Here is a 22,598-nt window from a genome sequence, read left to right as displayed (position 1 = left end):
TGAATTCCTCCATGAAGAAAAAATGGCACCTATTGACATTCATCAATGCATGCAGAATGTTGATGGAGACCAAATAGAGGATGTGTGCACAGTGAGGTGGAAGAAGGAAGAGAAGGAGAATATTGCACTTACTGCTGGTTACACCATTTTCATATTGCTAAATGACAGTTTTTGAAGTGAGGTCATTAAACTGCCTCCTGTCTTATTCCACGTTATTGACTATATGCTATTGCTGTCTTGCCTCTTAAAGTTAACAAACAGCTGTAGGATTTTGTTTTGCTCTGTGCATTCAAAACTCAAAAGATACAGTTGAACAGTTGTTCATCAGGCAGTATCAGAATAGAAAAAATAGAAGTTCACGGTTCTGTTTGGTTATTTTGTCTGTGGCTGATAACTGATACAAGAATAGTTTCTTCAGTGTGTTGTTTCTGCCAAGAATGGAAGGTGGAGGTGGAATTTTCTCCCTATTTTCTATGGTCTCCATCTCCCCATAGACTGTAAGAGGCTTCAAATATCCTGAAAGAACTTATAAAGGAACTAGCAATAGTTGAAACCTCTGCAAGACTCGGTGAATGGGCTGACTAAAACCTAATCTGTACTGATGGAGCATACTTGAGTGCTTTTGTTCCAATTAAACCAGGTCTTTTTTCTTAAGCAACTTATTTTACATGATCTCTGTCCTGGAATGACATTTTTGCTGGAAATCATCATACAGAGGTAACAGAACAGTCTGAGAAGAGGCTCAATTTCTTTGTCTTGTCCAAATAGGGCTTATCTTCTGCTAGTGCTTTTGGTTAGTGCTTCGCCGCTGCTACTTGTAGGCATTTGGACATTGTGAAGGCAGTCATGTTTCTTGGTATCACTGGGTTTCCTAACGCCTCATTACCTTACCACTTAAAAAAAGACTTGATAGAACCAGCCTTGGGAGCATCTTCTTGCATCTTCTGACATCTAAAGAGTGAGAAAGTCCTATTGGGCTTCACTGGGAAGCTCCAATGACTTTGTGAATGACTGTTGCTTGGTTGTTGAGGCCTCAGCAGCAAAGGGAAGATCTGTTTTATACAAAAAGATGCCATAATGCAGAGGTTAGTTGGGAAAGGCTGGCAGTATGCATTTTGGAGAAAAACAAATGGACAGATTTCTGGTGGAAAAGCAGCGTAGCTCATGTCAGATTGTGCTGAACTCCTTGAGCTGAGCACAAAACTAGGCTTAATTTTAAGATGAGAGATTGTGACTGCCTGTATTATGTACTTCCTTGAAAGAGAAGAGATGTTTTCTTCTATGCATCTCTGATTGTGTCTGTATTTTTGTGCTGAGGGAAGATCGCTGCCCACAGCTAGGAACGACAGCTGCTCTATGTGTTGAAGTTGGATTGTGTCACTTGCAGGTGATCCGATATAGCTCCAAAAATGCAGGATTCCCAACTCAGAATGAAGCAAGGCAGAAGAAAATAGCTAAGTATAACAGTGATCAATGCCTTCTTTTTTTTCCAGGCACCATTAAAAATGAATTTACAGACCTGAGAATGTTGTCTTATTCCATTAGTAAAGGCTGTAAAGAGACGTAACTTGATTTACATGTAAGCGGTTGCATTACAAGGGCTAAATTGATGTCTCGACAAGTTATGACTGTTCTGAGAAAGGGCTGTAAATGTGTCTTACAGCTGTTAGAGAAGAAACAGAAGTGGTCTAGGCATAACAACAGAAAGAGGTACTGACCAACTGGTCCCTGACTATATTGGCAAGAGCTGAAGGCAGCATGCTTGTGTGCATTCTGCTTTCTGCTGCTGAGGGGACTGGAAATATTTTTCTTTCTTCCTTCTCTCCCAGATCTATTGGAAATTGGGCAACTGTACTGCACTAGTATAACTTTTCTGGTTGCTGGCAGAGAAGAGGAATGTCTACTTTCTCTTGCTGTGCTGTTTACTTTTTCTTTTCTCCATTGCTGATGTTCTTTATCCTTCTGAGCTCTTCCACTGTGTGTGCACCTTTTGTAGCCAGTTATGTGGCACTGCTGACTCTTTGGCCTCTGTTGCTGTTCAGAATGAAATTAGTGAGATATTTAGCATTTCTTGTGGGAGCTCACACATGAGAGAGTGTATTTTTGGAAACAGAAAGATAACGCATGTGATTGAGGTGATGCGTCTGCATAAAGGAGCACATTTCCCAAAATATGCTTGTTTAAATTGTTGACTTCAGCTTTTAAGCATCATATCTGTGGAATTTATTGCATTCCAAGCATAGCTGATTATGTCTGAGTTAACATGTTGGTATGACAGTGGTTATTCAAAGTAAGTGCAGCTGAAGAACGCTTCTTCATTTGTTAAAAAGGGAGATGGAGAGCTATATTAAATATCTCAGCTCTACTCTATGAAAGAGGCTAATTAACAGTTGACTTTTGTTTCGTCTCTGGTGTGTTTGCTATTTGCAAATTGGCCTTAAAAATAGTACTTTATTCTTGTGTACTGTACCAAACCAGGATTTGTACAATGAGCATGTTTGCAGGTGTGCATGATTGCAGGCAGTTTCTTTCTGCCTGAGAAGTTAGATCACTGCCTGCCAGTCTACAGTAAAGAAAAAATTGTTTTGGAAGTGAGAGGCTTTGTAGTTATCTGCAGATCTGGTATCTAATCCAGGTACATTTGGCTGCAGTGCAAGTAATGATTTCAAATCACTTAATTCTCTTGAATTTAGGCAAAGTTGGAATACTGATAGATGAATGGTGATAAGAACTTTTCTTAGACAACGACCGAAAAAGCCTAGTGGCTGCTAGCCAAGGAGTGATTTTTGCTGGTTGACAGTAGCTGTGGAAAGTTGAAGGCGGTTCTTTCCACAAAGAATTTCATGACAGCCACCAGACTCATCGCCAGTCTGGCTTTTCAGAGAGAATGTTGGAGATGTGTCAAAGTAACAGTCCTTCTGTCTGACAGTTCTGTCTTTCGGCTCCTGTAGGTATGCCTCAGTTGAGTTGTAGTGCTTCCTGTAAGGCACTGCGTGCTCCTGGCGATTCTGTATGCAATTTATGCCATCGCAAAAATGAAGAGGAGATGTATTTTAGGAAAGTGCAATGTGTCTGTCACCATGGGTTGGTTGTCTAATTTGCTTGCTAAGATTTTGTTTAACAAATTTTGATACTTCCTTTCTCTGATTGGAGATGCATGGACTTTTGCTTTCAACTGATGCATGTTTCCCCAAAACTTGTAAAAAGTTAGTTTGCAGTTTCTGCTTTTCTCCAGTTCTTCTCTTTACATCTTCTGCTTTTCTTTCAAATTTGTGTGACACACGCCCCTCTTCTGATACTTAATGGTAGGACTCTTGGCTAAATCCCTTATTTCATTGGAAAGCAGACTGAAAAATCCTGTTCTGTATCTACTGACATCCGAAGGATAACAGCAGATTGTCTTTAAAAGTAACTGTTTATTGTGATTGAGCTACCCTCCCTTACTACCTGTATGAATGGGAAAGATTCTCGAATGTTTTTATTCTGCTGGGATTCTCATCTAACTCAAGAAACTTTATCTTCCAGTACCAAGATAAAGAGGAAGTTGTTTTATGGATGAATACGGTAGGACCCTATCACAATCGCCAAGAAACATACAAATACTTCTCTCTTCCTTTCTGCGTGGGATCAAAAAAAAGCATCAGCCATTACCATGAAACCCTAGGAGAAGCACTTCAAGGAGTTGAATTGGAATTTAGTGGTCTTGACATCAAATTCAAAGGTAAGCACGTGAAAGCACGCAGTCGCTTCAAAACAAGCAAACAAAAACACAAAAACAGATAGAATTAGATTTTGAAGTTAAAAGAGTTGAAAGTTAGCTGCTGCCAGCAGTTGGGTGTCTTTCATGTTGTTTCAGAAGCCCTGCAAGGTTGCCTGCTGCTTCTGACTGTTCAATTTACAAAGTTTCCATCTGTATGACCCTTAAAGAAGGTGCTCAATTAAGATAAATGCTCCTGAAAGAAATGATTATGTTTTATAGAATAAAAATAAGGTTTCTGCATATGAATGATTAAAAATAAAGTTACTGTGATTATTCTGTAGTTATCAATTCTGAATATTTTTTTTCTGTGGTGTTGAATACTTGCATGTCCTTTGTGATTGAAAAGGAGAAGCAGGTGCTCAGCATCTCCTAAGTTCTACCCTAACACTAGCTTAGTTACTGTATCTGTCTGTTTGCTGTCTACCTTTAAAATACCTTTGACAGACACTTCTATTGTAACATGTTGGCTCTAGCTTCTTTTTGCAGATACATTTATTGGTGTTAGGGACTGAGTCTTCTACCACAGAATTTCTTTGAACTGTGTTCTTTGGTACCCAGGGTCCTTCCATGTGCTGTAACTAGTAGTTGCAGAGCTTCATATAACAGATTTCTTTTGTTTATATTGAATTTAACATTTGTGTTTAATCCAACTTGGAAATTAATGTTTGTATTGTTACATATATGTAGTGTTATTATTATTTCATCACTGGTTCTTAACTGGGTAGAGAACTTAAGCATAGTGTCTCTTGTCTGACCATTTGCCTTGAGAGGGGACTTGTTTTCTGTAGTCTACAAAATTTTATCCAAAATTGAAAATCTCATGATTATACTTCTCTTATAAATTGGGTAAATTTGAATAAATTATGATTTTATTAAAACCATACGTTCTTCAGAAAGCTTTATATCACATAAGTGGTTGCATTCTCAGCATTAAAGGAGTTTGGACTTGAATCTTTCATTGAAGAAATGAGGTGTGCCTGTATAAACACCAGAAGACAGTCCTATTGTTTCTTTGCAGGACCACAGCCTGCTGAAAATTTTAATCAGTGTGAGGGAAATAGCTTTCCTGCCAAACCGTGTAAAAAGGTTCCGAAACAAACTGCTAAAAACAGAGAGGGCAACTGGCAGCAATTCAACGTGATTGTGAAGATTAAGCCAAGCTTCTGTTGTCTGAATACAATAAGTATTTATTTTTACAGCCTGTTATGTTTAATTTTTACTCCCTTTGTTGCATCTCTGCAAAGGGATTGTGTTATTCCAGGGACAAGCATACGCTCTAGATGATGCACCAGATTGAAAAGGCATAAATAGTTACCAATGGGACTCTTTCTTCATCCTGTTTGTAAAACAGAATAAGGTTTATTTCATGATTTTATTGCCCTCTCCCTCAGCTTGTTTTCTGAAAATTAGCCATGGTTAATTTATTCCCCTGTCATTATCAACTTTTTGCTAGTGCAGTCTAGGAGTACTGCAGCAGATTGTGCTGATCCTCACTGCTCAGCACTTCTCAATCCTGTCTTTTCCTTGTGGACCTGGAGGTAGTACCTTACCTGTCTAGTTTTATAGTGGAAGTGCTGATGTGATGTCAAGGAAAGGAGATGAACCGGCTTAGCTTCAGCAGCTGGTGAAAGTGCTTGGAAAAGTTTCTTCTGCAAATGTGGAAAAAACCTAGAGCCTCTGCTGTCCCAGAAGTATGTGCCCTAGTCTGGCTTAGGTTTGTGAAGCATGTTCTACTTGGGAGAACAGATGAAGTAGAGTAAAGTTTTGATTCATCTTTCGCTGCTCTTTATGGCCTGTAGTTTCGTGTTCATCCTTCCAGAGCATTTTTCTGCCTTTCTTCTGTGAACACAGTTTCAAATGCTTCTGTAAAATGCCTTGAGAATGGAGAAATTAATGTGTTTGTTTCAGTGATACTCATTCAACTCTTAGAAAAAAGATACATAATGCCTGTTTTCTTATACAAAGGTAAGTAGAACTTCAGTGACTCTGAACTTCCACCTCCTCAATGCAGAAATAGATGCCATTCCTATTTGCTTAGGAGAGGTCTTTTGCAATGAAGATGGGTTTATTCCAGACTAACAAGAATTCAGAAGAGAGAAAGTGCGTTGTTTTTTGTACCTTGTGATTGGATTTGATTTTGATGATGTCCCTGTCAGTTTTGTATGTCTGTTGCCTTTCATGGATCTTAGCGATAGGTAAACCTGTTCTCCTTAGGTTTTATTTTCCTTTGAGATTAGTACTTCCAAGTTCTGATTCACAACTCCTTGAGCTGATGTTTTTACACAAAATGCTCTAGATATTTTTCTAATATTCTTTAAGGTGAAAAATAGAGGACAATTTCTCCAGGGCTTATGGTGCTTATCTTCTGCCCAGATTATTTCTTCATGTGCTTTTTAACATCTCTAATTGTATTGCTGGTCCATACTAGTATCTAGATGCTCCATTGGGGCACATTTTTCTAAACAGGCTGTCCATAATGTCATTCAGAACAGGATCTGAATGAGTGTAGTAGAGTAGAGAGTCGTCGTCGTTTAAATTGGTTGGTAGTTCTTTTTTTTTTTTTCCTTTTTTTTCCTTTTTTTATTTTTTTTTTTAGAATTAATTGGATGTTTTAGTTTTTGTGAGCGTGATTGATAAGGTAGTGGTGCACATAGAGAATTCTTCTACTATGTCCTGTATTAATTTATTTTTTTTTTTTACATTTATTTAGCAACCCATTTCTGCTCTTTGTTCATTGTTAATCTGTATGGGACTTGGAGTGAATTTAACTCCTAAACAAAGTGGCTACAAGTTAGATGCTGTCTATAAAGTAGACGGTATGTGATAGCTGTTTGATGCCTAGGCATGTGAGCACAAGCAGGGGAGATGTCTCTGTGCACTTTTACATTTTGTGTCCTCAGCATCCAGCAGCTTCTTTGTCAGGAGGTGGTGTAATGCTTTAGTGTTGGATTCATAAAAGGAAACCTGAATGGGAATCAGCTCTGTTTTACTCTCTGTAATTTGTGTTTTTGTTTTTTTTTTTTCAGCTTTCATAGTAACAAGCATAAATTCATTGTAGTTATTAGGACTTAAACAGTTGAATTGTCATCCTCTATACATTACATCAGAGACCTAATGAATTATTAAACATACTGAACATTGCCATCATAGCAACTTCAATTAGAAAATTAATTTTTGGTGTTGTTATTAATACAGTACCAATTAGCAAAGGTGAGTGTAAAGAAGAAAGGATTTTTTAAAAACATATTTAAATTTTGCTCTTATTTAGAATTGATGTTGAATAAGTGCACTTCTGAATGAGAACTCCTTGCCCAAGACTTCTCTTTTGTATCATCTCCATGGTGGCTGTTCAGTATGACGTTCAGTGTTGTCCTGGGAGATGGTCAGATACCAGATTTTGTACGACTTACACGTCTGAATGAAACCCAATTGATCAGGGGTTATAGAAAATCTGAAATCTGCGGTAAGGGCACCTCCTGCGTCTTGCTTTCTTATCTTTAAAACTTTGTTACTGTGTTGCTGATGTTAGTAAAGCTGTATTGTATAGCAGGCATATTTTAGCAGATGTTATTATGTAGACAATAATATCTGCGAGAACATAGTAGCTATCACTACAAGAGTTTACATTCCTCTTGTAACCGTGACCTGGATAAAAAGTACCTCAGAAGGGCAAAGCTTCAGATCTGGTAAAGTTGATGTAGTCTTCAGCTGCCCCAGCTGCTGAATGCTGATCTAAGCTACTTTACTTTAATCATTTCACACAGCAGACTTAAACTTAGCAATCTAATCCTGTTCTGTAACTAAGTTATAGCTTCAGTATTCTCTTTTTAAGTAGGACTGTTTTTTTTTTTTTTTTTTTTTTTTTAATGGCTTGAGAAAGGAGCACTTATCTTGGTTCCCCTTGCCTTTTCTTTGTGGAGGAATTGTTTTGGCAGGGGGCAGGAGGAACTGTACACCATAGTATGGCTGAAAGTGAAAGTATGTTATTAAAATCACACATCTGTATGTTGTAAGAATAAGATAAAGCACTTTCTAATAATTGTACTGGCTTTTCTGTAAGTGCACTGGATTAATTTGTGACATGGTTGATCCATAGCTGATGGTTATGTCATTGTGAGGTCTTCTTGGTATTCTGCATGCTGGGAGGAAAATCCCTAAAAATGGAGGACAGCTTTTTGGTAGTATGCTGCAGTCTCTTTCCCTTCACATGATACTTCAAAGTCTTTTTTACAGTAGTAGAAGAAAGTATTTATCTCCCAGAGGATTAAATGCAGAATGACACATGTCAGTTAGCACAAAAAGCCAATTCCTGGGGTCTGATAGCCCGTGGAGGAACTTGACGTTAGATTATAGTCCAATACTAGATTTATTTTAGCTAATAGCCACAAATGAAGGCTGCCATATTCAGGCTAAAATGAGGAAGATCTCTAAACAAAGAATGTATGTGTAGATTATGTTTTAGTTTAATAGCATTCTCTCCTGTCCTTGTGCTGTTCTTCAGTGGTGATGGTACCAATGCCATTTGTGTAGCCATATGATCAACCACACGGTGGTGCAGGTTGCTCTGGTGCTACGCAGTGCTTCATGTTAACAGACTCTACTAGTTTATCTTTTTGAAGTACTTTCACCCTTATTTTAGTTCATAGTATATTTTCATTTGACCTCTGTGTGTTGAAGAATCCCGTGTGATTAAATTTAACATCAGAAAGGGGTTATTACTGGTGTATAGTGTGGGACTGCCCAAGAGTGATAATAAAGTGCCAGGTGTTTTGGAAGGAATGAATCCCCTAATTAGCAACAAGTCCAGAAGGTAGGCATTTGCTTCTTTCTTTCTTTCTTTTTTTTTTTTTTAATTGATGTCAAAAGGACTCAAATAATCAATTAAAGTGGAAAAAAAATTGCCAAAAAAGAACTTCTGTTGTTGTTGTCCAGAAAGTATAGGATCCAGCTCAGCAGAGGCATAAATGGAAACTGAGGCCTGGATTTCTGAGTCTGTTTAAACTGTGGTGCCAGTTTTAATGACTTACCTCTCCTAAATGTACCAGTATCTTGGGAATGTAGCTCATGAATGCTTAGTCAGAACAGTCAGAATGCTGATCAGAATGGTATTATTCTTCTCTTTGTTCCTGGCTAAGTGATTTCAAAGCAGCAAAATATTTGTTGCCTAATATGTCAATCTGGAAAGTAATTTTTATCATTGTGCATATGAGGCTTAGAATGCACTCATTAGATCAAGAAACAAAAATGGAAAAAATAATGTTTTCATAAGAAATAAGAGGAGAAGTAGCATCCAGAATAGCATACAGGATACATAGTCAGGGACACTGTTTTGTCCAGGGCTATAGGAAATTACTCCAACTATGCAGGACTGCTGTTGGTTGGTTTTTTGCTGCCCTGCTTCTCTAGGCTCTACATCAGTTTTGCTTGATCAGAGATACTGCCTGTACTTCTGTTTTCACAAATTGTTGTCATCAGAGAAACTGTGTTTTGTATTGGAAATACTTTGCTTGTCACTGCTCTTTCTGTGAGGTAATTCAATTTTCTTTTTAAGCTTTATGTTTCAGTAGCATGGAAGAGCTAACCAAGTTGAATTTCAATACACAATAGAGCTTTACTTTGAGTATCTACTAGAAATGAGTTGCTGTTCTCAGTGATAACAAAAGGGGAAGCAGGAATTTGTTTACGTTCTGTTTGTTTTCTACTTCTGGAGAGTGAAAACATTCTCACAGAAGCAGCTGTCATTTTTCTGTTCTCTAAATCCATTGCTGCGTGAGTTCTTCTACCTGTGAGCCCTTTTACTGCCTTTCACTTGAAATGGAAGTGAAGGCGTGAACGCATCGTTGTTAACTGCATTACTTATGAGTTGTAGATGCTGAAAAATAATTTTCTGGCTTCAAAGAATGTATTTGTTTTATTTCCAAATGCAGCCTCTAGTGCATTCTTTGCATTGTTCCTACTTCTGTTTTCTGCCTTTTTTTCTTTGCTTCTGTTTCTTCTTGGAAATTGCTCAGAACTTTACAATGCTTTATAATGATGAGTGTTCCTGGAGCCAGCAGGCACAGTCAATGAGCCTGAAAATACTAAAGAAAAGAGTTAATATCATATACAGTTTTGTGTATTTGCTAATAATTTAGTATCTCTTGTTAAAGCAAAAGCATTTGTGGTATCTGTCCAAAGAAAGCTACTGTCAACAAAAGGATTTTGATCTTGTGCAAAGAAAATAGCATAAGGATACTTTGAAACCATTCCTTGTTCAGTCAACGGGAAGCTTCTTTATTTGGAAGAGTAGAATTACATGAACAGTTGTGTAATTGCTTTAACAGTTCTGTTTTAAATGTCCTTCTCTGTTACCTACTTCAGTGTGGCCATACTCCAGCAGTGCCCATTCCTCATTCTGCTTGGCCGTGTTCGTTTTGAGCCAGCAACTCTTTAATAAATCATTAATAGGGCTTTAATTTTTTTTTTTGCAGACGATGTAATGCAGACTACTTACTGTGAAATTGACTTGGACAAAGGAAGAAGAGAAGCCTTTGTGTATGCTATCAAAAATCACTATTGGTACCAGATGTATATTGATGACTTGCCAATATGGGGTGAGTAATGCATTGCATTAACAACTAGGTTACAACTACAGGATTGCAGCCCACTGTGCTACTGGGTTTTCTGGAGTCATCAATGGCTAACCTTCCTTAGAAGAATTTCACAAGCTTGTAGAATTTATGTAACCAACTAATACAAGTAAGTAAAAGGATTACTGCTTTGAAAGAAGAGTTGGAGGACCAATACTAATGAATTACACAAACAATGAAAAACAGCTTTGTTTCTCAAGCATCTCTTCGATAGTACTAAGTTGCTAGGGTTAAATTCATCTTTCAAATATTATAGTAAATGGTATTTGGGTTGGAGATTATGTCCATGTCTTTTAAACTCTCCAGTTTTGTCCCTCCGTTGTACCTCAGTCACATTCCTGGTAAAGAAGTACTCTGCATGTTTCTCCTGACATTTTACAGTGATGGCAATCAACCAAAGTAAAAGTAGTGTTTTAGGTTTTTCATGGTTTTCCACCCTGGTAGGGCTTACTCAAGTTAAAGTCAGTGTGACATGTGCACGATCATTTAAATTTGAAATGATCCTTAGGAAATCCTCAGAATATCCATATTTTACTTTACAGTCCAGGTGAAAAATATATTTCATTAACTGTTTGTACCTAAATGTAATGACTTCAAACAGCTGTTTGGAGGCTTTGGAAAACTTACACTTTATTTTCTGACCTGAAAGGAGCAACCAGCTCTTCCTGAGTGCATTCAGATACAGTGATTCAGTTTTCTATTTCTGCCTGTGTTGCTATCCTCCAGTGGAGTGGCTAGAAATGACTGTTTTCTGCCATCTCCCAAAGTATATGGAGCTCTGTATGAGTTCACTCCTTCAGGTATTGATTGATCACAATGTCCTTTACATGGAATGGAGGTTGGCATTCTCGTTATTTTGCTAATACCATGGGAACAGGTGGTACTCCAGGTGTTAGGCTGTATGGCATAGGCACAAACTGGAGCTTGTTTTCCTTGTGTGGCATATGCAAGGCAATTCTAACTGATGAGCCTGAGTAAAATTATGGCAGGAAAAATACTTCCTTAAAAGTGAAAAAGCACTGAAGTGCCATTCCTTCACACACCTGCTTCTTTGTGAGACTGTTTTTCATATCCTTCACCTACTTACTCTCTCGCTGTCCTCACCTTTATATATCCTCGAGAGAGATCTTGAGAGCAAAAGGTGTGTGCTGAAGGTTCAGCTAACGAGAGCACAATGAAAGCAGAGTTTTGTAAAGAAAGAGAAATGAATGGAGGGGAAGACTGAACAAGATGATGGGAAGATACAGAGGTCCAAGGCTAAGTTGTGTTTATACATTTTAAATCCGTATTCAGGTAGTTGTTTATCTGGCAAGAAGTACACATAAAATTAGAGGAATTGTTACTTCATGTTTCTCATGCAGGATTTGTAGCTGTGTGCTGTGGTGTTAAAAAGTCGTTGCAAAACAGTTCTTGTAGATAACTGTGATTGAAGGTATAGCCCAGGTACTGCATTTGAAAAGCAAAACATAGGGTCTGCTGTGTTCTCTTTGCTATAGCAATATTGCTTTTTACCTGCCAAAACTTCAGAAATCTATATTTTTGAACATAATTGTATAATAGTTGAAAAACAAACTGTCATAGATGCTTACACTTGTTTCCCGTGCAGGCATTGTTGGAGAAGCAGATGAAAATGGGGAAGATTATTACCTTTGGACTTATAAAAAACTTGAAATTGGTTACAATGCAAATAGAATTGTGGATGTCAATTTGACCAGTGAAGGAAAGGTGAAACTGGTACCAAATACAAAAATCCAGATGTCGTATTCTGTAAGTACTCTGATGATGCATGTGTAAGAAAAACTGTAAATGGTAAAAGACCTCAAGGGTAGTTAATTGTATACCTATGTATCAGTGTGAAACTATATTAGAGGAAGATATCTAATTCCATTATTTTTATTCATTTCTGAAAAACCTGGATACGTTTAATGGCAGTAAATGGAAAATGAAAATAATGATTTTTGAAATACTTTAAACATACCAAAGCTTGTGTAATCTGCAGAAAAGTGTTTTGTTAGGAAAGGAAGGTGTTGTCCCCGAAGACATGGAGACTAGAACTTTTGAGGGCCCCCAGCAGCTGTGTATTTCCTTAATGCTTGGAGCAGTGACTTGCATGTCACAGATTTGAGCTGGATTCTGAACTAAGAGCAAAACCCTCTTTGAACGTTTGTATTTTGGAGGCAGTTACTATTTTTCCACCTACAGTAGAAATGTCTTATTTATATAGCCTCACAAGGTTTTCTCTGAAGCTTTCTGCTTTTCTCTTGAATTGCTATGATAAAAGGTAATGAATAAAGAATATTTTCTCATCTTTCCCCAATGAGTGAGATTATTAGATTTTCCTTCCTTGTTGATTTGGTCCATTAGACATTTAAGTCAATTCTCTCACGTTCTCTAAATTCATACACAGAAACCAGTTGTTAATGCATTAGTTTTCTACAGTGTGTTAGCAGTAGGTGTCAGCAGAAGATCCTTTGTCACAGTATATTCCTGCCAGTGTTATGTTTGTTGTATGTTGAACAAGCATAGAGTTCAAAGTGCAGACAGTTGTATTTATTTGTGCTTTCTCAAATCGTTTCTACTGCAAAATTTATAGTTTCAAATATTACCAGCATTGTGAAATTCATATGTTCTGTTAATTTTGAAGTGGACAGCACTGAGCAGCTGTCAGTAATTAGAGTGACATTAGATGTTCCTTTTAAATACTTGTGGTGTATAGAGCTTAAGACTTAACTTTACATCTCTTTTGGCACCACTGGGCAATTTTTGGTCTGGCATCTGTGCAGTGTTTAGTTCAGAAATTGTATGGAGTGGACTTGTTCTAACTTGTTCTAAGCAGTGCTTCTTGGTGGCAGACTCTCTCATGAGAAAAGCAACCCGTTTAAAACATAAACAGTGTTAACATTAATGTTTTAGCTATTAATCTTGATCCACTCTGTTTTTTGAACAAAATAACACTTAATATCGTACCTAAGAGTGAGGGTGATACTGAGGTCTTGCAGTTTGAGTATGACTGTGGTGAGTGATTCAATCTATGTTAATAACCTCCCTTCTGTAACAGCAGGACAGATCTTCTGGAAAGGGTCGGTCCTTGTCGTGTATCTTTAAATACAAAAGCAGGTTACATTTGTTTCACCATCACTAAAAATCCTGATGTTTCCTAATCTCAGCCTGCTTTTGAAAAATTCTTAGTGTAAATTTGTATTTAATTTCTAGAATTACATTCAAAAATTCTGATGAAAATAATCTTGTTCTACCACGTTAGCAAATTCATCAGTGCAGCTGAAACTTCTAGATCCAAAGCAGTCCTCTGTGGAGCTTATAGAGTAGTTAGTAGTAATTAGTACCAGAAAAATTTGCTATTATCCTGTGAGCGTAGGGCCGTAAATGTGTACTTTTCCATCTGGTTAGAGTTGATCATTGGTGGATGAAGTGTTTATATTAAGACCATGTTGTTTTGAAAATTCTAGGTGGCAGCTTTTTAGCTTGCAGTTTTAAAAAATGTAACTTCTGTCTTTAGGGACCATCTTGATCCATTTTATCCAGTTCCCTTCCAGCCAGTTTGTATCTCAGTTTATGCACTTTCCTTTCTTCTTGGAATCTGCTTTACGTTTCCTTTGTATCTTCTCATTTCCCTCACTTTTGCTAAACTGCTTCTTTTTTCCTTGATACTAAGAGAATTTGAGTATGAGAAGATGGTCTCACTGAATACCAGTTTGAATGTATGGCAGCAAAACAGATATGAACTGCTATGGGGGGAGCAGAAGTAGTTGTTTTAATTGCGTAATGCAAGGTTGGTAATGTTCTTCACAAGCCTCTTTCCATACAACTCAGTACATGGCAGTGGTAAGAAAGGGAGCATGCAGTCAGCAATCAGTCCTTAGAAAAATTACGCTGTTCTCCAGCACATTGTACTTTATGACCATTTTTCTGATATCTTGCACAAAAAATAATTCAAGAAAATTAAGCTTTACCAGTACATACTGTAGAAAAGCATCAGCAGTAAACTGTCATTTGACAAAACTGAATGTAGAGTTGCTTGGACTTTATTTTTGGCACCACCAGTGTGAGTATCTTTGAGTGCCTTCTGTAATCATGAGAAGGATTTGTTGTATTTGGCATCTGGAAGTTTCATCTGTGATTAGTAAGGCAGAGAGGACAGGCAGCTGAGAAACTGGAAGGCTGGTTCTCCCTTGTTCCTAAACGTGCCCAGGGAAGTTTATGTCTGTAAGGCGAGGTAGCTGATGTTTGTTCTGTGCCTGGACTGTAGATTGCAGGCTTTAAGAACTCTGGTCTTGCTTTTGCCCAAACCTGTATTCATATTGAAGAAAATCTCTGAAGTATGTAATTTTAAAAATGTGGTTTGGTTTCTTTGTGGTTATAGCTGAACGCATTATGATAAGCTTCTCAGTTGCCAACTTTTCTCTTTAGGTGAAGTGGAAGAAGTCGGATGTGAAATTTGAAGACCGATTTGACAAGTACCTTGACCCATCTTTCTTTCAGCACAGAGTATGTACTGTACTAAGACAACCTTACGAAATATTCCTCTGAAATGTGTGTGTTAGTTCAGAAGATGTAATGGAAATTTTTATGGCTGCCCCCATTACTGTTCTTCTTTAGAGAAAATGTAGCGGGGGGCCATTTTGAAGCAACCGGTATTAAACTTACCTCTGTTTGTTGCATTCGTTCCCCCAGTGTCTTACCTGTATTACTTTTTTTAAAATTGAATTCTAATTTTAGATTCATAAGTTGTCCTTTCCATTGAAGCAGAGAGGTACCATCACATACTGTATTATTCAGCTTCCAGAAATTGCCCATCACCGCGCTGTTCTGAACGTCAGACCAAAAGGCACCGTGCAATTGTTAGCAACTGTACTTACTGTTTTTTTGGATTTTTGTAAGACACAAACGAGCTCAAACGGTCAAATCCAATCATTAAGTGGATGTTGGGACTGTCTCTAAATATAATTTTCTGCAAGTAGTTCGAATGTAAGTCTGAAACATTGGCCATCTGATAGCCAACAAAAAGCTTAATTGTGTTGGGTTCTTTAAATTCAATATTTTTGTGTGATGATGTTTTGCAAATTGGAAAATTAACTTAATTGAAATAACTTTCTGGCATTTAAATTGCAGTAGAGTAAGCACTATAGAAGCTTTCTGCATAGAATCCAGGTGATCTGGCATAAAGCTACTAGCCAGTGGAAGACTATTAAAATAAAAAAAAAAAAAACAGAACTAAAAAGTTGTCAAGTTATTTCCAGTGTTTGTTGTTCCTTGTGTCTTTGATGTGGCCTGTAGATCTAGGTCTGTGAGGTTTTCCTCTCAGTCAGCAGCTATTAGAGAAACATTTCTCTCTACTAGGTCTTGTAATTCTTGTTAGTCTGCTATAACAATGCAGGCTGAAGCCTACTGGCACTGCAGTATGAATTGTAAGGTGTTTGGGGGCAATCAGGCAGCTCTAGGACTGTAGGTTTTAAGTGACAGTTCTGTTACTTAAATAGGATGGCTCCAGTCTTCTTAAGTGCTTCAGTAAATGTCACAGTGTGACAGTTTGAAGTGAGCTGCAAGTACCAGGGTTGTTCAGGTAAATACATTTACATGCTCGGAAGCAATCTCAGCCTAGAGACAGAACTGTGCAACTCCCCTGCTTGTCAGTCGAATACCTGCAGCTGTTTATATATACACTTCTTGACTGAAGTAAATGGAAAGCAAAAGGGTGATACCAGTTGTGATGGTTTAAGCCTGCCATTGCAGTTTCCTTTAGGGTATTATACTGAGCAATGCTTCTTTCTGAAATCAGAAGATATGCATTCTGTTTGAGCTTAGTAAGAAAACAGAAAGTGTGCTTGTTAGAGCCACAGTAATGCTGCAGCACGTTTTAGTCCTGTGCAATGTAATTGTTTATTCCATTGATTTTTTTGTGACCCGTGAACGTATCTTTCACCAGTGTAAACCTCCTTAGTAAGGCAGGAGTACATTGTGCCTTTACTTTGCCCAGGGAAGCATGCATAGAGTTGTTCAGACTTTGCTGGTGCTTAAGTAATTTGTGATAACTTGGTTACAACAGTTCAGCTGTTGAAAAGCTTTGTGTAGTGTTTCAGAGGCCTGGTTTAGTGGGACTTTCTACAAGTGTAGTATTGCATACTGCATGTGGGCTTATTGTTGCTTAGCTAGCACTGATAGGCTGTCCCACCAAGCAATATTTTATCTGTATTGAAACAGATTTCAAACACATTTATGATTCTAAATCTTCAGTGTATGTTTTCTTTTTGTAGATTCACTGGTTTTCAATTTTCAATTCTTTCATGATGGTGATCTTTCTGGTTGGCCTAGTGTCTATGATACTAATGAGAACTTTGCGAAAAGATTATGCAAGATACAGCAAGGAGGAAGAAATGGATGATATGGTAAGATCTGCATTAGCAATTTTATTTCAGGCTTAACAATTTCTCTTCATGCATTCATTGAGTTAGCTGCAATTGGATGGCTTTCTTCAGTTGTCAGAAAACTTCCCATGGGTGTTTTGAAAGTGTTACTGGTTTTCTTTACAACATGCTTCTAGGTTGCAACCCAGAATTCTGTTTTGTTGTGTTAGTGTTCGTGTCCCCATTTAGATTAAATGAGATCTACTCTGAGTAGATGCATGTGCTTCACTTCCGAGGATTTTAGAGGCAGGAAGAAAATCTAACAGATCTTACTACATCCTACATTCAAGTTATATTTTTTGTCATTTTTCTCTTGAATGCATCAGATCTAGTGGAAAAGTAATACGCTTGCATTGGATTTACTAAATTAAATCTTTGATGTGTGCTTAGCTTGTGTGTTTGTCTAATTATGGTAATGTTTAATTACGATGAACAGATTTAATTTTTTTGGTTGTCGTTCCTAGGACAGAGATCTAGGTGATGAGTATGGATGGAAGCAGGTCCATGGAGATGTTTTTAGACCATCCAGTCATCCTCTGATATTCTCATCACTTATTGGCTCTGGGTGTCAGATTTTTGCTGTGTCTCTTATAGTCATTGTTGTTGCAATGATAGAAGATTTATACACAGAGTAAGTATAATTGTTCCATGTCTTTCACATATAAATGCTTAAATGAACAAAACAAAATAATTAAAAAAGTGATAGTTCTGACTGGCTTGGAAAAAGGAAAAAAAAAAAAAAGAAAAAAAAAAGTGTTCCAAAGCCTATAGGAAATAATCAGTAGTAGTATTTTGGAGGAGTCTTGAATTCTAGTGAAAGTTTTCTTGTAATCTGACTGTGTGACTTGGTCATCTTTAACTTCATGAATTCTTGCTTTTTCACATGATATGTTTTGAAACTAGTTTGTTCTTCTGTGATATTGCTGATAGATCTTTTGGGAAAGAAGTGTTTGAAGATGCATGTCTCACTCCTGCTTTCATCTGGAGTGACAGTGTATTACTGTATTACACTTTTTGTTCCTCTCTGTCCTGTGAAGATGAAATTATGAGTTTACTGTGTTGTGAATAATCTTTTCTGCTGACAGTGCATTAAGTCAATCTAATGCACAAGTCTCAGGTTTGGGAATTGAATCTCCTACATTTTTTCAAACAGATGACAGATGCCACTCAGCAGATGTTACATGCAGAACCTACATGGGGTGGTCTTTGGTCCTGACTGGGGAGAACTTTCTTAAACAGTACTCCAGTTCCAGTTTAAGATACCAATTATGGTTCACCTAGTTCTCTTTCTTGCTTTTCAACGTGCTTGAGTTCTTTTGCTGTTCTGGATTATATTCCTCAGTTTCTGTAGTGATTGTGTTTTGAATAACGAAGAAAACTGTATTCTATTTTCCCTTATCTGTCACCTGTCACCATTGGTTTTAAAAACCTGTAGTACTCCTGATACACCACTAGAGAGAACTCTTGTTACTGAAGTTCCCTGCTTTTAAATGGCATGTTTAAAAACCTACTATGTGTCGGTATCTTGGCATATTTTCATTTTTCATATGATGCCATTCCCCTTTGTGCCTCCTTGTCTATATTTCTGCTTATACGCTTATACGCATTTGTCATTACACAACGTGTTGGCACTTTAAGAGAGGGATTGAAGCAATTTCAGAATGCTTGTGCACTGTAGTGAAGCTATAAGTTGGTAACAGCAATTGTAAAATGCAACAGGTCAGTAATTTTAAGAAGTATATATGCACTTAGCCTTTTATTGCAACAGGTCTTTATAGCACTTTTAGTGGATTCTGGGTGTGTAACTGAAGGCTTGACCAAACCTGGACCAGAACATTTATATGTTGAGGAAAATAGCAGTGCAATTTCAAAAATGCCATAAACCAGCAGTGTGGGAATGATTGCCTGTCAGTGTTCTTCAGGTCTGTTAAAACTGTTAAAGTCGTGCACCTGATGCCATCTAAAAGCCTCTTGGTGAAATTGGATCATGCCAGCTATTCATTTATTAATAGTGATTTGTGTTTTGAGCGACTTTGCCGTTAGAGTATTTGGAACATAAGTGAGTAACCTTGAGAATAAGAAATCTTGAGATTTTACTTTTAGATGAGCTTCTACTGATCACTTTACAGATAACTTAGATTTACATGCATCACATCAAACTTCATGGTCTCCTGGGGTTTTGCACAGTTTCCCAAGTTGGCTTAAATTAGAACAACTGTTAAAACTGGTTTCTGTCTAGCTTTCTAAACAGAAAATATTAGCTTTCTAAAATAGAAATATTACTTATTTATTACAGAATCACAGACTGGCCAGGGTTGAAAGGAACCTCCAGGATCATGAATTTCCAACCCCCTGCCACATGCGGGGCCGCCAACCTCCCCATTAATACTAGACCAGGCTGCCCAGGGCCCCATCCAGTCTGGCCTTAAACACCTCTAGGGATGGGGCATCCACAACCTCTCTGGGCAGCCTTCGCTAACAAGCAAATGTTAGTGTACTTCTCCTTTAATGTGTGTGTGAGCAGCAGTTACATTTGCTTTGTTCACTTGTTCTGGTCATGAAAGCTGGTTGTATTAAAGATGACTTTTTTGACAAAGGCAGGCATCCAGCAATTGTTCATCAGAAGGCAAATTACCAGTAGTCTAGAATCGCTCAGAGCAGCAAACTGGCTGAACTCTTTCTGCTGTTTCTTGTAGCCAGAGTGGCAGAGGGATGTGGGGAAACGGTTCTCTTCACAGATAATTTGCAGCTTGCTATTCTTAAGTATCATTTTAAAAATGTGTGCTGGGATGGCTTTTATAATTTAAAATTATTAGGTTTGCATGTAAAGTTTCAGAAAGTATGCCAAGATAAATACTTCAACATTTAATGAGGTGATAATTTAGAAATGACCAAACTCTTCTGATTTGACTACTCCATGCTGATTGTGGTTCCAGTATTTATAGTTTCTAAATCCAGTTTTCTAATTTTCTCTAAGGTGAACACTTTTGGTCTTAAAAGTTATTTCCTGAGGGATGGCAGAAACATTTTTCAGAATCATAGTCAATTTTTTTAACACTGACTTTTATGTTAATCAAAGGGTAACTTTTATCTGCAGTAGTTGAATCTTATATTTACTATATGACAATTAAATATTGCATTCGCTAATACAAATCCAAATGCCAGAGTATTTTGGGCAGAGGTACTTGATTCCACTGAAAATAAGTGCACAATAGGAAAGAATTTTGTATGCCGGACCCATGTTTCCCAGATTGAGTTATAGTTGACCAGAAGCTTTGAATAGAAATAGTTTTCATTTTTATGTAGACTTTACCTACATTTGCACATTTTACTGTAATCTTTTCTCTAATATTGTTTGCTTTTCTATTTCATTTACAAAACCACGTCTTGTAGGAGAGGATCAATGCTTAGTACAGCTATATTTGTTTATGCTGCAACATCCCCAGTGAATGGATATTTTGGAGGAAGTCTTTATGCTAGACAAGGAGGTAAATTATTTTTGTGTTTCAACATGTTCATTACAGTGTTTTATGAAGAGTGTTATTTTTATTTTCAGTGACATAGAAATAGTCTCACAGAGTTACATCGTTCATTTGGAATCCGTCAAGATAGTAATTATTTTGAATACATTTAAGTTCCGTGTTATTTCTTTATTCCATATTAGCTCTGTTTTCTGTGTAAAAATAGTGAAACTATGCTTAATTTTAAAATAATAAATACATCCTTGCAGTTCTTCTAGCTTAATCCATTCCTTACTCTGCAATAAGAAAGTAATCAGTATGTGTTATCTTATACAGGGCTTTAGGAAAACGATAGGAAAAATAATTCTGGTGTGATGGAAAGTATTCAGTCTTAACTGCATTGAAGTCCATCATGAGTTTGGAGGTTAGGCATCTGTATATGTGTGGCCTACATATTAACCTAGTGATTTCTAGGAAAGCAAATCTAGGTAAATCATTTACTGATCCAAAATAGTATTCCAAGCTCTGTAGTTCAGCCAGATTTGCATTTTGTTTCCAGTTCAAATGCAGTAGACTGTGAAATGCTATCATATTGGCTCATGGGGAAAATGCATACGGTCTTGAAAAATGTATGCTGTTCTTCTGATAGTTTTATATTTAGTGCACACTACAGAACCATGTATGTTGTATATATTTAAAATATGTTTGTTATTTAAGAGCTTTAGAAAGTGAATATATACAGTGAAAATTAAGGTATTACCCAAGAGAAGCATTGTTTTGAAGCTCCTAAGGGAGCTGTCTACAGTAATATCTGGTAGCAAATATTGTTCTTTCCCTTACGTGTGGTGTTTAGGAATCCTTTTCCTTCTAACTCTTCTGCTACTGAAGAGATCTGAGTTCTGTTTTGCTGTATATTTTGCTTTACACCTAGGTTAGCTAGTTGTTTAATGCATCCTGAATGCATGAATTCAGCTTAGTTGGGTTGAGACAACCTGGAGCAGGTGCGGCCTGAAGATAGCTGTACTTCTGAGCTGGCCCCAGAGCAGAGTTCTCATGCAGTGTAGCCATAATCCCAGGATGTGAGCAGGCTTTGCAGTGGACCCAGCTCTAGTATCTCTGGCACTGCCCGTCTGTAGCCTAGGTATGTGCTTATGTTTTATACCCTAGTTTCTTTGGCCATCTTTATCAATGCATGCTGTTTTTCAGCCAGAACGTGCTCACACCACATCTGTTTTTCTTTTCACGTGGCCTAGTAAATTGATTAATGTACTGTCTCATAGAAGTTTCTGGAAGCCAAATAAAAAAGGTAGTTGACTCTTGGCTCTTGCCAAATCCTTGCAGTTTGTTGTTACTTATCTCTTTCATCTTTCATCTCTTATCTCTTTCATCTTTTTTGGGAGAAGAAATCAAATATCTAAATTCTGGAGAGCTTATTGGTATTTTTTAAAGAACTTTCTAAACAGATTCCATTGGAATGTTCCTTCTTACAGGAAGGCGATGGATAAAACAGATGTTCATTGGAGCTTTCCTTATTCCGGCAATGGTGTGTGGAACTGCCTTCTTCATTAACTTCATTGCCATCTATTACCATGCTTCAAGAGCTATACCATTTGGAACCATGGTGAGTCATTTTAGTGGAGAACTTAAAAACCACTGTAGACATGGGAAAACTACCTTTTAATCAAAATACGGTTGGGAGTCATGGTTTCAGCTTTTCAATTACAAATTTGATCTGGGAATGTTTTAATGTGCAAGTATAATTTCCTTTAATCATAACAGATGCTGATTTCCAACAGCAAGCCTCTCTCTGCTTAAAGTGTCCCTTCTGCTTTGTGCTCGATCTTCATTTTGTAATAATCTTGTACAACACATGAAGTCAGCAACTTGAATGTTCAACTTGAATGTTATAAACAGTGCCAACTGTTTATAAACTTAAACATAATCCAAAAGGAATCCAAGTGGAAACCACCTCCAAATTACTGTAGTCAAGCAGGAAAAAAAAAAAAAAAGCACTAAAATTTGAGACAAGAAGTCCTGAGGAGATCTGGGTTTGAGAAAAAGGATCACTGTTTTTACTTTCTGAATAGGTATTTAGTATCCAGTTACGGTCCTGTGACCGTGTGTTAACCATGTCACTTGGTGAACAATGCTTGCTGGATTACTTTAGTATTTAATCAGCGTAACTTTTCTTGTTTCTCATGGCTTTTGTGAGGGGTTTTTTTGTGCTATTGTTGGCTCTTTCAAGTAACCTGAAATAACCCTGTGAGTACAAAATAGGAAATAATAACTTGGCTCTTCAGCAGAATTTCTTTTTGAACTTACGAGG

General features: G+C 37.3%; 1 protein-coding gene across 1 annotated transcript in view; it reads left to right on the top strand.

The window, feature by feature from the left end:
• The window catches only part of TM9SF3 (transmembrane 9 superfamily member 3), a 43,443-nt gene that overhangs the window by 5,308 nt on the left and 15,537 nt on the right, over positions 1-22,598 (top strand). Inside the window, exons 2-9 of the mRNA XM_085229857.1 lie at positions 3,526-3,721; positions 10,231-10,353; positions 11,996-12,156; positions 14,818-14,895; positions 16,662-16,793; positions 17,276-17,442; positions 20,205-20,299; positions 21,763-21,893. Coding sequence (XP_085085983.1) covers positions 3,526-3,721; positions 10,231-10,353; positions 11,996-12,156; positions 14,818-14,895; positions 16,662-16,793; positions 17,276-17,442; positions 20,205-20,299; positions 21,763-21,893 — 1,083 coding nt within the window. The remainder of the gene's footprint in view (positions 1-3,525; positions 3,722-10,230; positions 10,354-11,995; positions 12,157-14,817; positions 14,896-16,661; positions 16,794-17,275; positions 17,443-20,204; positions 20,300-21,762; positions 21,894-22,598) is intronic.

This window comes from Meleagris gallopavo, chromosome 8 (assembly GCF_905368555.1).
Source record: "Meleagris gallopavo chromosome 8, MGAL_WU_HG_1.1, whole genome shotgun sequence".
Lineage (NCBI taxonomy): Eukaryota > Metazoa > Chordata > Aves > Galliformes > Phasianidae > Meleagris > Meleagris gallopavo.
The sequence above is the reverse complement of the archived record's forward strand: the minus strand, read 5'-3'. Positions and strand labels throughout refer to the sequence as shown.